Consider the following 11,476-nt stretch of genomic DNA (forward strand, 5'->3'; position numbering starts at 1 on the left):
TTTTTTTTTTTTTTTTTTTTTTTTTAAAGACAGGGTTTCTCTGTTGTAGTTCTGGCTGTCCTGGCGCTTGCTTTGTTGACCAGACTGGCCTTGAACAGAGATCCTCCTGCCTCTGCCTCCTGAGTAATGGGATTAAAGCCATGCACTACCAGCTCCCAGTGTGGGGTGGGTAGCTGCACTTTGTTCCGTCTCTCCTTCCTAATCTCATCACCCTGCACTACCTTCATCTCATCATAAAACCCCGCTTACTTGCCTTCAAGAGTATGGCACAGCTGTGTACCATACATGGTGTGCACCCTATATGCCACAGCACATAGGAATCAGAGCTTCAGTAAAGGGATTTAGGGGGTACAAGCAGTCCATACCAGTAGGTGTTTTCTAATAAAGGCAAAGAAAACTCCATTTGTCCCTGGGCCATTGGCACAGTTGCTGCTTGCGCACAGGTGGGAAATGCTTTGTTTCAGGGACAGCATTCTTGTCAGGGCTGTCTTGGCCACTCACGCCTCTTGTGCAGTTCTACTCTGACCCCGGTTTGCTGTGCTTACAGCAAAGATGCTTTGGTCATGTTGCCTGGGGACAAAGAAGGTACTTGAAAGGGAATCAGAGGGAAGAAAAACCACAAGCTGGCCCCTGTCAAGAGACACCGTGACCAAGGCAACTCTTAGGAAAGCACTTAAGTGGGGGCTTGTTCAGTGTCTGAGGGCTAGTTCATGATCGTCATGGCGGGCAGCAGACAGGCATGGCTCTGGAGCAGTGGCTGAGGGCCTCATCCTGGTCCACGGGCAGCAGGCAGAGACAGATAGATTGGACCTGGCATTGGCATTTGAAACCCGAAAGCCCACTCCCAGTGAAACGCCTCCTCTCACTAACTGGAAACCAAGCATTCCAGTGTTTGCCTATGGGGACCATTCTCATTGAGACCACCAGAGTGGAGATTATGTGCTGGGGCAAATACAGAGTACTTGTTCCCAAACAAGTCAGCACCCTTTGTCCATCTGTGTATGTAAAAAAGATGTTTATCATAAAATATATAGCTGAGTCAGGTGTAGTAAAAATAAAAAAAAAACAACTGAACAACAGCAAAAAGTATCAGTTTTCATGTAATGGCTGATGAGGAAGAAATGGGCATAGTAATACACAGAAAGTACTTGGTATATTCCTATTAGCACGGGTCACCTACGTTCTGCTAATTGTTGCCTTCTGTCTGCTTTGGACTGTAATGTTAGTACTTCAAGGTGAAGCTTTAAAAATATATCATGTTTTTGTCTCCATTCACATTGTATATTAAAGTCTCCTGTTCTCTCCAGACTTAAATGTATTCCAGCGGGGCAGTGGTGGTGCACACCTTTAATCCCAGATCCAGGGAGGCAGAAGCAGGTGGATCTCTATGAGTTCAAGGCCAGTCTGGTCTGCAGAGTGAGTTCCAGGATAGCCAGAGATACACAGAGAAACCCTGTCTCGAAAAAAAAAAAATGTATTCTAAAAGGTTAGACATTCTGTTTTTGTTTTCAGCTTTAGAAGAGGAGCCCCACCAAGGCATGAAGGCCGTGCTCCCCCAAGAGGAAGGGATAACTTTCCTGGTCCTGATGACTTTGGTCCAGAAGAGGTTTTTGATGCTGCTGATGAAGCAGCCCGAGGCCGAGATCTCCGAGGGCGAGGCCGGGCCAACCCACGAGGTGAGCACTGAGAATTGCTGAGTCTGAGGGCCAGCAGCCTGAGCACAGCAGGGCGGCCTGTGAGCACAGTCTGTTTGCTCCTCTGTGTAGGGGGATCCAGGAAGTGCCTACTCCCCACTCCTGACGAGTTCCCTCGCTTTGAAGGAGGACGGAAACCAGACTCCTGGGATGGCAACCGAGAGCCTGGTAAGGAAGGAGACATGCTTGTGGTTTGGTAGTTCACAGAGTAGGGCCCATCTCCAGGTTCTGTCTGTCTTTTTAGTTTGACTTCATGGAGGCCGGTTGTCTTCCTGTCTGTCTACTCCAGTGTTTTATCTCAACAGGTTTAATGCAGAAACAGGTGGGAAAATCTAGCTTTGTTTATTTTTTTTAGGTAAGATAGTGAAGGGATTTTGTTAAGTTAGGGAGGTGGCTCAGTAATCTATGTGCTATGCAAGCATGAGGACCACTTTGGGTCCTCAGCCTTTCTTGGCAGCAGCACCTGTAACTCCACTGCTACCTTGGGCCAGATGTAGTGGGGCAGTGCTACACACTTGGGAGACAGAGGCAAGTGAATCTCTCTGAGTTTGAAGCCAGCCTAGAACTACTACATAGTAAGTTATAGACCCTTTAGGGCTACACAGTACCCTGGCTTTGGGAGTTAAAAAAAAAAATCAAAAAATAGAGACCCGAGGAAGATACTTTATATTTCCGCCTGGCTTCCAGACAGCACTTACACAAATAATACCATTCTTTCCACTAAATCTTCATCTATTTGGAAAGTAAATGATAAAAAAATTAAGATTTTCTTTATCTTAATTTATCATATCATAAAATTAAGTATTTTTGTTGTTATTTTTTAAGACAGAGATTCTCTATGTAGCCCTGGCTGTCATGGAACTCACTCTGTAGACCAGGCTGGCTCTGCCTGCCTCTACCTCCCCAGTGCTGAGACTAAAGGCATGTACTATACCTCGTCTGACTAAGTAGATGTATTTTTGTTAGTGGACTTTTTGGAGTCCTCAGTAATTTTTTTTTGTATGTGTATATATGTGAGCTATGTATGCATGTGTATATGTGTGTGAGTATATGTGTGTCTGTATGTTCACGTGTGTGAGTGTACATGTGTGTAGGTGGGCATGTTTGTGTTTGCTTGTATATAGAAGACAGATGCCAACTTTCCTTGGTGGCTGTTCATCTTAGCTATTGAGGCAGGTGAAGTGATATTTTGTTTATGTTTTAACAAATAAAGCTTGCCTGAAGATCAGAGTGCAGAGCTAAGCCACTAGAGGTCAGGGAGTGGTGGCTCACATAGTTAATTCCAGGACTTGGGAGACAGAGGCAGAGGGATCTCTGTTAGTTTAAGGCCACCTGAGGTCACATAAGATTGAATCTGTTCAAAAGAGAAACAGAGCTCACACAAATGGGATCCCAGCACTTGGGATCCCACTAGGGAGGTGGAGACAGGAGTGATATGGCTGGGCAGAGAGAGGAATATAAGGGGGAGGAGACAGGGGCTCAGTGTAGTCTGAGGTTTGGTGGACATAGATAGAGTCTGGAGATGCAGTCTAAGGACAGGGTCGCCCCTTCAGTCTGAGCACTGGTAGAGATAAAAGAACTCTCTAGTGGCTGGCGCTCTGCTTCTCTGATCTTCAGCATTAACCCCTATATCTGACTCTGGGATTTTATTATTAATACCAATTAGAATTTGTGTTACAGACAGGGTTTCTCATTTAAGTCAGGAGCCTGCTGATTTGGCTAGTCAGCTCCTTGCTCTGGGACCTTATGCACATGTCAATTTTCTGTGGGTGCTGGTATCTGAGCTCTAGTCCCCATACTTGGACAACAAGCACTGTTGTTTCCCACTGTGCCAGCTCTCTAGCCCCTTTCTCAATAATTTTAAAGATCGCAATGATAACCTGAGTCCTGCTTCCTCTTATTCCAGGAGGAGTTCCTTTTTCACATCTCTGGTGTGACTCAGCCTGGTCTGTTTAGACGTTCCTGTTCTCAGGTTGCTCTAAGTGTTATTACTCCCCATTGCTTTGGGCCGCACTGATTTACTGAGGTGAGAGTGTCACATCCTTAAAAGCACGGACCTTTGGTTCTCATTTCAGGACCAGGTCATGAACATTTTCGTGATGCTTCCCGCCCTGACCATCCCCCTCATGACGGCCATTCACCAGCTAGCAGAGAACGCTCTTCTTCTCTCCAAGGCATGGACATGGCCTCCCTACCACCCCGGAAGCGCCCCTGGCATGATGGGTCGGGCTCTTCTGAACACAGAGAGCTGGAGGCCCAAGGAGGCCCCTCAGAGGACCGAGGAAGCAAAGGTAAGAGGTCTGCAGGCCCATCCCAGTCTGAGGGCTCTGTTGCAGATACCAGAGTCCCCAAGGCAGCCTCCACTCTACCTCAGAGCCTGGTATGGGCAGAGGATAGGCTCTTACACTTAGTGTGAGTGTAGTGTGTCTGCCACAGCTGGATGGAACTGCAGACTTGACTCAGCAGAATTTCCAGAAGTTCCTTGTTGGGGGTTTCTGCTTAGCTGGGCCCCCTGGCTATTATATCCTCCACCAGTGGCTATTTGGAGCCCTCAAGGTGATCTTCTCAGGGAAGGTACCTTGCTTTTAGGCCTGGGCCCAGGAGGAACATCAGTGGCACTTTAACCAGAAGTAGCAGCCAGTGACTGCGACTACAGGTCTGGCTTTAGGGTTGGGCTAGACCCTGGCCTGTGTGTCATGCTTTGGGAAGGAAGCTGCTGGATGCCCCACCTGGTTCACTTGCCTTTTAAGTAGCCTTTCCAGAATGACTTGTGGCTATCCAGTACATCTCTTGTTCTAGTTAAATGCTGTACTGTTCAGTGTACTATGCTCCTAGATTACTGATGGGTAGTCAGGATGCCTGGCCAAGGACATGTGGCTAGCATGAGAGCTACATACTAGATGACAACTCCACTCAGGCAGCCATAGGTTGAGCTACCATGCTTTGCATAATAAGAAGCCTAGCTTGGCTAGGCTGTGGTATTGCACGCCTTTAATCCCAGCACTTGGGAGGCAGAGGCAAGAGGATCTCTGTGAATTTGAGGCCAGCATAGTCTACAGAGCGAGTTCCAAGACAGGCTCCAAAGCTACACAGAGAAACCATGTCTCAAAAAAGGGAAAAAAAAAAAAAAAAAAAGGGGGTGGGGGTGGTAAGTTCCTCTACTGTCTTCAGCTCCATTTGATTAACTTCCACTTAAACATTTCAGACAAAATAGTTGGGAGTTGGTAGTGTTGGAAGAACATGCTCCAGGAGATGATGAACCAATCACACCATCTCAGGAGAAAAAGTTCTATTTATGTTTTCCTTTATTTTTGCAATCTGGGAATTAAACACAGGATCTTGGCACATGGTAGGCAAAACACTGTACCACTGAGCTCAAGAAAAAAATTTAAAAAAAATTTTTTTTTTTTTTTTTTTTTTTTTTTTTTTTTTGGTTTTTTGAGACAGGGTTTCTCTGTGGCTTTGGAGCCTGTCCTGGAACTAGCTCTGTAGACCAGGCTGGTCTCGAACTCACAGAGATCCGCCTGCCTCTGCCTCCCGAGTGCTGGGATTAAAGGCACCTCCGGCTTGTATTTATTCTTTAATAAACACAATATATTTAGGTCTCCCAATCCCAGACCCAACCCCCTCGTGGCCCCTTCCCAACCTAGCGCTGTTGCTTCTTGTCTGTGTAACTCTGAGTTGGGTTAGCGCTGTGCATATATGCATGGGTGGGGCAGCCCCTGGAGCACGAGCAGCCTGTCCTGGGCATCCCCTGGAGCACGAGCAGCCTGTCCTGGGCACACCAGTCAGAGCTTTCGCTCCCCAAGTAGCTTCGCTCACATTTTTAATTCTATTTGCTTTGTATGTTTGATGTGGGTGCCATGTGCACATGTGGACAGTTTGCCAGACTTGATCCTCTCCTATCTTGTCCTGGGCACGGAACTTGGATAGTTAGTACCAGGTGCCTCTACCTGCCAAGCCACCTCACTGGCCGAAGAAAGGTTTTTTTTTAAAAGATGGTTTTACTTACAGCTAACAGTTTGCAAATCCTGAAACCAAAAACAAGTCAGTAGATCTCAGAATGCTATTTTATTTTTGTTCTTTGAGAATATTTCCCAATACTAAACAGGTGAAAAGGAGCCAAAGGACCACATGCCATGGGACGTGTACACAGACCCTGACTGGAGCCCTTGTTGCTACCATCTGCAGCAGCCTATATATCTTAGTTGCTTCTAACATTAGTGTGTGCTTTTGGAACCTTCCTTAAATTACTTTGGTAGTCCAGGAGAGCAGAACATGATCCACCTTGAGGCAGGTTTCTTGGGAATCCTTAGTGTTCGGCTGGTTTCCGGCCTTTTGCCCAGTGGATGGCCTCCATAGATCATCCTGAGGCCAGGGTGGAAATGAAGTCAGGAAAGGACATAGGAACCCAGTCTTCTGAAAGACACTTTCATCAGGGAGTGAAAGCTGTACAGAATTATCGAGAAGTAACCACTAAGATACAGAATGTCATGTCTTGAATCATGTTTTGTTTTAGGCCGAGCAGGCCCAGGACCTTCCCAGAGAGTTCCAAAATCCGGGCGTTCTAGCTCTTTGGATGGAGACCATCATGATGGATACCACAGAGATGAGCCTTTTGGTGGCCCTCCAGGCAGCAGTTCTTCTTCTCGAGCGGGCCGCAGTGGCAGTAACTGGGGTAGAGGGAGTAACATGAACTCTGGCCCTCCAAGGCGAGGCACTTCAAGGGGCAGTGGGAGGGGACGGTAGAAGTAGGGGCTGAGTAGCCCTGGGCCTCTCTGGATAGTATTTAAGAAGTTCTTATGGACTTACCAAGTGAAGAGAAAAGAAGCCTTTACCACTGTAGCCCTGAGCTCTTCTTCTGGGGCAGCTGAGTTCTAGGATCCCAATGAGGTTTCCACAATGAAGAGACTGCTGCCACTACCTAGGGTAGTTGGCCCTGTTTTGTCTTGTCCACCCTTGTTGCCCTAACTCTGCCATGTTGTTTGTGAAGATAAAAGCTGGAATCCCCCTTTTTTTTATGTCGTAAGAAATGGAGCACCTCCACAAAGTTGAGTTCATGTCCAATTGGAAATTTATTTCTATATGTACAGTTTGTCAGAGAAAAAAACCTTGTTTTGTATGAATACAGAATGTGATTTACTCAAGAATTAACAGAAACAACCGGTTGTGTAGTGCTTGCCTTAAGGAACTCTCGTTTCTCCTGCATCTGACCTGCTGGGTGCAGTTCCCGCTGTTACTGACAGCAGACGAAGTCCATGTCAACTCTGCTTTTCCAATAAGTCTTACCTTCTTTCTGTTTCACACTGTCTCTGCTATGTGGAAAGGAATGCTTTAAAGTTGCTCTAACGTAGTTCAAGCAGGCTCAGAACCTCTGAAGATTACACTGGAAGAAAAAGCTGAACCTAGAGGCTCTTGGATGCACCTCCTAGCAGTTTAGGTTTGAGTGGACTTGTCTTCTTTGGGAAAGAAAGCTGGTGTAAACTGGAGCTAACTACAAGTGTCTTAGAGTTATTGCACACACTTCAAAGGAAGTGGAACAAAGTATATTTTGGAAACAGTCTCCTTTTCCATATTTGCTTTATGGCGGCTTCAGGGTTTGGGGTAGAAGACCAAGTGTGCCAGAAAGTTCTTTGCCATGACAGATACCTTGTTTCAAAAAAAAGAACACACCTTTAATCCCAGCACTTGGGAGGCAGATCTCTGTAAGTTCAAAACCAGCCTGGTCTGTGGAGAGTTCCAGGACAGTCAGGGCCACACAGTGAAACTCTGTCTCAAAACAATTCCCCCCATAAACAAACAAACAAACAAAACTAAGTGTGGAGGCAAAGGCAGGGCAGTCTCTGAGCTCCAGGTCAGCTTGGTCTACAGAGAAAGTTCTAGGATTCAGGGCTACATAGAAACCCTATCTGGAAAAACCACCCTCCCCCAAAGAAAAACAAAACGACAACCAAATTAGGACCTGGAGAGATGGTTCAGCATTTAAGTGTACATACAGGGACTGGAATTAAGTTCCCAGAACCTACCATCAGGCATCTCACAACTACCTCTAACTCCAGACAGACAGACACACAGACACACACCTACCTACATACCTTCCAGAAAAAGGAGGGAACTCAGACTGAAAGTCAAAATTTCAGTTTGAGATAACCTTTTCTATGTTGGTTTTTTTTCTTTTTAACTTATTTTTTTTTAAAGCCTGTTTCTCATAACTTTTTTTTTTAACCTGCATTTATATCTGTGCATCAATGTGTGGCTGGTGTCTTTGGAGGCTGGAAGAAAGTATCAGATCCCTGGAACTGGAGTTAGCACCAAGTGGGTCCTGGGAATTGAACCCATGTTCTCCTACAGAGCAGCTGGTACTCTTAACCACTGAGCTGTCTCTTCACTGGTTTTTCTAAGGAAGTTTTTATTAAAAAGGTCAGGCCTGGAGCTGCTAATATCTCATTACATTAGCAGCTTTTGGGCACATGAAGAGATGCCATAGTTGGACAAGTATACAGAAATCTTCCCTGGCTCTCTCTGGGTATGGAGTGAAGAAACGATTATTTGGGTGTCAGAACCTGAAGATTTCAAGCAAACAATTTTCTTTTTACTTCAAAAATAAAAGTGTCAGGGCTGGAGAGATGGCTCAGAGGTTAAGAGCATTGCCTGCTCTTCCAAAGGTCCTGAGTTCAATTCCCAGCAACCACATGGTGCCCTCTTCTGGCCTTCAGGCATACACACAGACAGAATATTATATGCATAATAAATAAATATTTTTAAAAAATAAATAAAAGTGTCAGCGCCCACACTATTAAAAGCTGTGTTCCTCCTCACCTGTGTTCCCGGGTATAACATCAAACAACTCACAGTCAAGTTCCACGACGCTACACAGGGTTCATAAACACCCAGGTCACATTGTGAGGATGGATTCATTTATAAACAGAGCCCCTTATATTATACATAAACATTTACATACAGCATTTTAAATACTCCTGTCAAAATATAAGATGTTGTGCTTTGAGCTTTATAAAACTTATTTCAAGTAATGAAATTTTGAGACGATTTTAATACCTTGAATATAGTAACATAAAAACTGTACATCACTACTGAAAACAGCATTTCCTTTCTTAAGAGAGTGCTCCTTGTCTGTCTGGGGAGCAATTGAGAGAATGGGATATGAGCCATGATGGAATCACTTTGCTACTGCCTGACCTGCTATGCCTTTCCTGTTAGGGCAACATGGGGACAGCCTGGAAAACAATTATTTTCACATTGTACCAGCCAGTGCGCAGATGTGGTTCTCAACTTAGCCAAACATGAAAGCATCTGGGTATATTAATTATGTCTGGACCCATCCCCACTAATATTAATGAACTGACGAAATGTGGCTTCCTTTGATGTGAGAACCATTGGTAAAATTATGAACTTCTAAATACACTTTACTTTTTAGTGTATCAAGACTCAATACTGAATCCAGTTTTTGGCAATAAATGATGATAGATTTAAATACTGTTTGACTGCAGCACAACAAAAACAATTCTGAATAAAGAGCACTTTACATTGCATCAGTATCAAACTGTATAGTACTTGAAAAAGCAGCAATAATGTTAGGAATAGTCAACGATTGTCAAAACCTCTCACATCAAACACAACAACTGTAGATGTAAGCTTTTCCTTGTCTCCCAGGACCCTTAAGCCCGGTTCTGTGGAAACCTGCAAACTTAACCACGCATCATCCTGGATATCTGGCTTCTTGATTCAGAAAATTGCTCTTTGGTGTATTGCTTTTAGGATTAATTTTCCTTAAATATTATAAAGCACCATATTTACTCTTAACTGAAGAAAAAAACTGAGGTATAATGTATCAACTAATCACTATTTTAAATCCAGTGGCTAAATTTAGTGTTTAATCCAATAATCTGGGTTGATTTACAGTGAATAGGAGTACGGAGGCTTCAAAAAGTGGCGACAAAAACCGAACCTCTATGCTCAACTGCATTCTTTTTAAATGACAAAAGGGAGGGGCAGTTCTTCCAAAGCCACGAAAGCAGCCAAGTCAGCTGTCCCCTTAACTGACGTCCATGTAAAGCCAGTTCGAAAGCAGTTCATGGATAGTGAACTGTGTCTTTCGGGGCCCATGCTGCCCACCCAGAACCTCAGAACGCTGAAGCTGAAGGGTCTTCTCTGAGACCGCCAGCCCGTCAGCCGGTGGCAGCTGCTCCAGGCGCACGGACTCCGGAGCACAGTCCAGTGGGTGCCTTGTCCTCGCACGCTAGGGTGCCGTGGATTGTGGCGATGCCTGGCTGGTCCCGCTTCCTGAGACGGACGGTCACACCGGGAGAACGCTGGTGAGGCTCGCCCCACGATTCAGGCGGCCAAGCGCTAGGCGCAGCGCTGTCACGCCGCCCCAGGGCAGGAGCCCCAGCAGCGCGTAGAGCAGCGCGGCTACCTGCGCGCACGCGCCGAGCGCCGTCAGCACCGTACTGCGCAGGACCAGCGCGGCGTAGAGCGTGGCGCCCAAGGCGGCGGCGTAGGCCAGCGCGGTTCGCGACGGCGTCTCCTCGCCCCGCAGCAGGCGCCCGCAGGCCGGGCAGCCCCGCAGCAGCGCCGCGCTCGCCAGCGCCAGCACCGAGCCCAGCGACCAGAGCAACGCGAACTTTCGCGCGCGCAGCAGCAGCACCGGCGCATACAGCGCTGCCAGGCCGAAGCAGAGAGCGGCCAGCAGCAGACCCAGGCCGCCCGCCGCCAGGCGCTGCCCGCGCGTCACTTTGGGCATGCACTGCGAGCCCGCGGGCGGCGGCTCGGCGGAGCTCCGCGGCCACGGCCATCGCAGAGCCGTGCGGCCTAGCCACGCCGCGGCTGCTCCGTCCCCGGCCTCAGGCTCTTCGCTCGTCCTCGCGGCGAGCAGCGGCTCTGCGGCTGCCGGCCTGTTCGCTTTACCCTGCGTCAGGTAGTCCTGTAGTTGGCGGTGGAGATCCGCCATTTCGGACCGGGTGCCGGTGGAAACGGGGCTGACACTTCCGGGTTCGGGCGCCCGCAAGCGGAAGTAGCTAGATCCTCAGGCTGCGGTTGGTCGGCCACGGCGGAAGGGTGGTGTCCAAGGCTTTGCGGAAGTCCCGGAGTAGGCGGCACAGCTGTGCTCCTTATCTCATGTTATAGTCACGGAATAAATCCCGTCAAGGTTAAAAAAAATAGTCGAGAGTAGCTGTGGTAGTAAAGGGACGCACTTAGGGCGACTCTGCTGGCATGATGAATATTGACTGTCAGGTGCCTAACATTGTTAACATTTTGCTAAATGGAGGAATTTGGGAAAAGGGTACACAGAATTTCTCTCGCTCCCTCCTTGCCCCTCTCCCTCTCTTTCTTTCTTTCTTTCTTTCTTTCTTTCTTTCTTTCTTTCTTTCTTTCTTTCTTTCTTCCTTCCTTCCTTCCTTCCTTTCTTTCTTTCTTTCTTTCTTTCGCAATTGTCTACATTTCTACGGTTACCTCATTCTAATGAAGGTGCTGGAGAGATGGCTAGCGGTTCTTGCTGCTCTTGCAGAGAACCCAGGTTCGGATCCCAGCACCCACATGGCATCTAACAAACACCGGTAATTTCAGTTCCAGGGGATCTGACGCCCTCTTCTAGCCTCCGCTGAGGCTGCAGGTATGTGGTACACGTACAAACATGCAGGCAGATCACCCATATATAAAAAAATAAAAATTTAACTTAAAAATTTACACCTACAGAGCTTAGGCTATCCCGTTTGAAAGTAGAGTTTGTAAAGAACTGACTCCCAGCCCACTCCTGGTTTCCG

At 47.0% G+C, this 11,476-nt stretch overlaps 2 protein-coding genes across 2 annotated transcripts in view; one reads left to right on the forward strand and one right to left on the reverse strand.

Moving 5' to 3' along the window:
* Wdr33 (WD repeat domain 33) overlaps window positions 1-6,857 on the forward strand; it is a 114,987-nt gene extending 108,130 nt beyond the window's left edge. Inside the window, exons 19-22 of the mRNA XM_005355859.2 lie at window positions 1,513-1,676; window positions 1,767-1,862; window positions 3,770-3,985; window positions 6,214-6,857. Coding sequence (XP_005355916.1) covers window positions 1,513-1,676; window positions 1,767-1,862; window positions 3,770-3,985; window positions 6,214-6,443 — 706 coding nt within the window. The 3' untranslated portion in view covers window positions 6,444-6,857. The remainder of the gene's footprint in view (window positions 1-1,512; window positions 1,677-1,766; window positions 1,863-3,769; window positions 3,986-6,213) is intronic.
* Window positions 6,858-8,591: 1,734 nt separating this feature from the next.
* On the reverse strand, window positions 8,592-11,030 carry Sft2d3 (SFT2 domain containing 3). The gene has a single exon (XM_005355860.2). The coding sequence runs from the start codon at window positions 10,660-10,662 to the stop codon at window positions 10,009-10,011; it is 654 nt and encodes a 217-aa protein (XP_005355917.1). The 5' UTR covers window positions 10,663-11,030; the 3' UTR covers window positions 8,592-10,008.
* Between the last annotated feature and the right edge of the window lie 446 nt (window positions 11,031-11,476).

Source organism: Microtus ochrogaster, chromosome 18, assembly GCF_000317375.1.
Source record: "Microtus ochrogaster isolate Prairie Vole_2 chromosome 18, MicOch1.0, whole genome shotgun sequence".
NCBI lineage: Eukaryota > Metazoa > Chordata > Mammalia > Rodentia > Cricetidae > Microtus > Microtus ochrogaster.

What these genes read in the sequence shown, in the direction of transcription:
- Sft2d3 (XM_005355860.2), bottom strand. Translation starts at nt 10,662, where the DNA reads ATGGCGGATCTCCACCGCCAACTACAGGACTACCTGACGCAGGGTAAA.